This window comes from Loa loa (genome assembly GCF_000183805.2).
Source record: "Loa loa unplaced genomic scaffold supercont3.587, whole genome shotgun sequence".
In the NCBI taxonomy this organism is placed as follows: Eukaryota; Metazoa; Nematoda; class Chromadorea; order Rhabditida; family Onchocercidae; genus Loa; species Loa loa.
In genome coordinates this window covers 19660-23216 of record NW_018108767.1, presented here as the reverse complement: position 1 = coordinate 23216, position 3557 = coordinate 19660, and the positions used below count along the sequence as shown (strand labels likewise).

At 26.1% G+C, this 3557-nt stretch overlaps 2 protein-coding genes across 2 annotated transcripts in view; one reads left to right on the top strand and one right to left on the bottom strand.

Annotated features, from left to right (window-relative positions):
• The window catches only part of LOAG_18852 (RME1 protein), a gene marked incomplete at both ends in the record, with an annotated part of 4710 nt that extends 3879 nt beyond the window's left edge, over positions 1-831 (top strand). Inside the window, 2 exons of the mRNA XM_020451514.1 lie at positions 274-570; positions 743-831. Of these exons, the coding sequence (XP_020304695.1) occupies positions 274-570; positions 743-831 (386 nt within the window). The remainder of the gene's footprint in view (positions 1-273; positions 571-742) is intronic.
• Positions 832-2103: 1272 nt separating this feature from the next.
• Positions 2104-3557, bottom strand: part of LOAG_18851 (hypothetical protein) — a gene marked incomplete at both ends in the record, with an annotated part of 4356 nt that continues 2902 nt past the window's right edge. Inside the window, 2 exons of the mRNA XM_020451513.1 lie at positions 2104-2282; positions 3088-3218. Coding sequence (XP_020304694.1) covers positions 2104-2282; positions 3088-3218 — 310 coding nt within the window. The remainder of the gene's footprint in view (positions 2283-3087; positions 3219-3557) is intronic.

The following is a 3557-nucleotide window of genomic DNA, read 5'->3' as shown; positions in this document are numbered from 1 at the left end:
AAGATTTATTTACCCTTTCCATGATACATACTTATAGATTATACCACAAAGTAATGTAACAATAGTAGCATAAATCCAATGAGTTGAAAACATTATAAATAAGCATAATAATGTTCCTAATAATGATAAAGTCCTGAAAATGTTAATTTTTATTTAAAATTATTTAAAATTTTTTTACAAATATAGAAAAATATACTAAATGAATAAATAATATATTATGAAAATAATTTATTCATTTTTTATTGCTTATATTTTAATTGAATGAATTAAAAGTTCGCAAAAATCAATCATTAAAGGATGAGAAAAAGTTATCCGAGAAGGATTATTCCAAAGGAAAAAGTGCTAAACAGTCAAAAGATGAAAATGTTAGAAGCAAAAATGAGAAAGATAAAAATGGGAAAAATGATGAGGAAATGAAAAAACATGATAAAGCAACGAAAAGCTCTAATGAATCAAATCAAAAATCAAAACAGCGAAATGTAAAAAGTGAAAAAAATTCAAAAAGTGCACAAATGGAAAATCCTCTAAAAAGCAGTAAACATGAAGAAAGCAGTGAAATGAAAAGTAAAGGTAAAAAAATATGAATTTAGTTAAAATTTAAATAAAATGATGTATTTTAATCAATTATTAAAATGATAATGTTTAATTGTAAATGATGTGCATGCATTTTTGGAATGATATATCACACATTGAAATTTATTATAATTTACTTAAATCATTTGAATATGCTGAAATTATTCAGATGGCAGCACTTCATTACCGAAAATACAAGAAAACAATAATGTTGGTAAAGTATCAAATCAAAAAGAAGCCAAGAAAACTTTTGCATAATCCTGATCCTGATGATACAGTGAAATTTTATCATTGATTTTGGAATTAAAAAAAGAAAAAGTCCCTCTTTTTATTATGAAATGTCATAGAATATATATAGAAATTAATATAGAAATATATATATATATATAGAAATATAGACTAATATAGAAATTATAAGGTTTAAAGTTTCAATTAACGGTAAGATTTCCAGAATTTTTTTTCCGGAAATTCTGCAAAAACTATTATCTAATAGTTTTTTGAACCCCATTTTTTTTCTATTTTTTTTTTTTGTTGAATTCTCAAAAGATTTATCTAAATGAATTTGAGCAAGAGATTAGAAATCTCCGAAAGTACATTCCTTTCTCACTCTCTTCTTGTAGAATATCGTTTATCCAATACAGTGCCGTAGAATAAGTATTGAAAATATCTGTGTCAGATAATTTATTGTTAAAAATTTTATTTATTAATATTCCTATTTTAAGTTTTAAAATTCATTTTCATTTATCGTTTATCAAAATATCACAAACAAAACTAATAAAATATAATCTAAAATACTGAAATGCTACAACAGACAATCATCATTCTTCATTTCCATCAATTCCAACGATTGATGCGCTTCCTGAAATGATGATGATGATGTGCTAGCAGTAATTGCTAGAGGAATCTTGACAGACTTTATTACATTCAGTAATTTCATTGAATCTCTGGTCGAATATTCCATTTCTTCCTCAATGTGTTGCTTAAAAAAAAAATTGTACAATTCCCATTTGTATATGGCAATTGTTTTAATTAAAAACTTAAAGGCTCAAAAGTGCCTTACTTGTCTTATCATCCCTTACTTGCATGATTTTCCTCCCTTCCTGTTTTCACCATCTAACACTATTATCATGGATATAATTAATTTAATTAATTAGCTATTACTTTTCAAAAATTTACAAAATTTTAAAATAATGCATACATCTGTTGTTGAATCGTGCCTATTTTTTGAATCTAGCTGAGTCATAGTTTGATGTGAGAAATTTGGCAGAAATTGAAAGCAAACACGTAGAATCTTTAAACTTCCTTCACTGCAATCAATTCTTTCTCTGTTTATTATATTTATCCTTAAAAGATGTTAGTAAGAATTGATGGAAACCATTCGAAATACAACTTAAATAATGATAATACTTAGTTTGAACTTTACAAACTCAAATTTAAAATTCATACTAATCCATCATTATGCACTTTCAGTGAGTACACAAGGAAGCACTTACCTGTTCAAAATATAAAAATTACAAACATATGAAATGATTACTTTGAATATTGTTCGGTAACTTGGGATGATTCGATTGTGAACTTTCTTCGCTTTTGATGCCAATGCATTTGAGCACGAGCCATTTTAATGCGCGGATTCAGGAGTGTAAATATTACCGGATATGCGGAGCAACTTATATACGGTAATAGATGAATGTAGTATGATGCTATCACAACTATAATTTCAATGCTTCATTTAAAAAAAAAAACCTGCAAAAGATATTAATTTTAATCTAAAGACAAAAAAAAGGTGCAAACAATACGTTGTAAAATAAGTTATTGCACAAAAAAAAAAACTTTTTTTTGACTATATTAAGCTTGCTTTATATAAACATTTGAATTTTAAAGGTTTTAATCATTGATAAAACTCTCATATATTCTATGAAATGTTATTCATATTAATCTGCTTAATTCAGAACAATTCAGGTTTGTTTGTGATTCACTTTGATTCCGGATTATCAGTTAATTCGGGATGAAGTAGTTATAACCCGAATTCATACGACACATAAAGATTAGATTTATAAAAAGATCTGGTGAAAATTGAAAAAGTTATACGACTAAATCGGATTTAATATTTGTCCTATAGCTGTCCTGCTTTGTCCTATTTGACGAAATGTGACATTTTGTAACACATATGTGACGGAAATGAAGAGTGTTCATGAAAAAGAGTTACCATATGTATTTTTTTTTTTTAAATTGCTCTCTTAAATTCTTCACACCTCAAAATTTAACAATTATATACGAAATGTTTTGATAAAACTTTGCGAGAATTTAAAATATTTATAATTTATCAAAAATTTCAGTAATTTTTTTTTTTTTTCTAAACAGAAACCATCCGTTCTTAGAATTTCTAAAAAAAAAAAAAAGTTACTGAATCAGCCAATCTATCAATAAGTTCCATTATAGAAAAATATTTAAAAAGTTATTCTGTTTGTAAAATTTAAAGATGGAAGAGATGAAAATGGATTATATCAAACTGACCTGCTCGGCTCATCCTATTTATAAATTTATGCGCAAAAATACTCAACCAATATGGTGACCAACAAGATACATAAATTACGGTAAGCACTAATACCGTTGCTATAAGTCGACGTAATGGGGCTGCATTACAACTGAAAAAGAAAAAAGAAAAAATTTATTTTTGATGCAATATTTTTTGGATGCATTTTATGATGCTAACTAAAACTTTTGCGCTTTTCACTTAACAAATTTTCCTCTCCTTTTTTTTCTTTTTTTGTTTATTAATTTTGAAAGGATTAAAAGTCATCATTATCGCTTCAGGACAAATAGAACAGAAGCCAAAAGCATCGTAAATATCTTGTCGATTTATAATTATCAGTATGCCATTCGTCCTAGCATGAACAAACAAAAAAACTTTTACTCATTTGGTTAGTTAAAAATAAATGCATAAATATATTTTATCAAATTTTGAGATCATAGGAAATTATTTT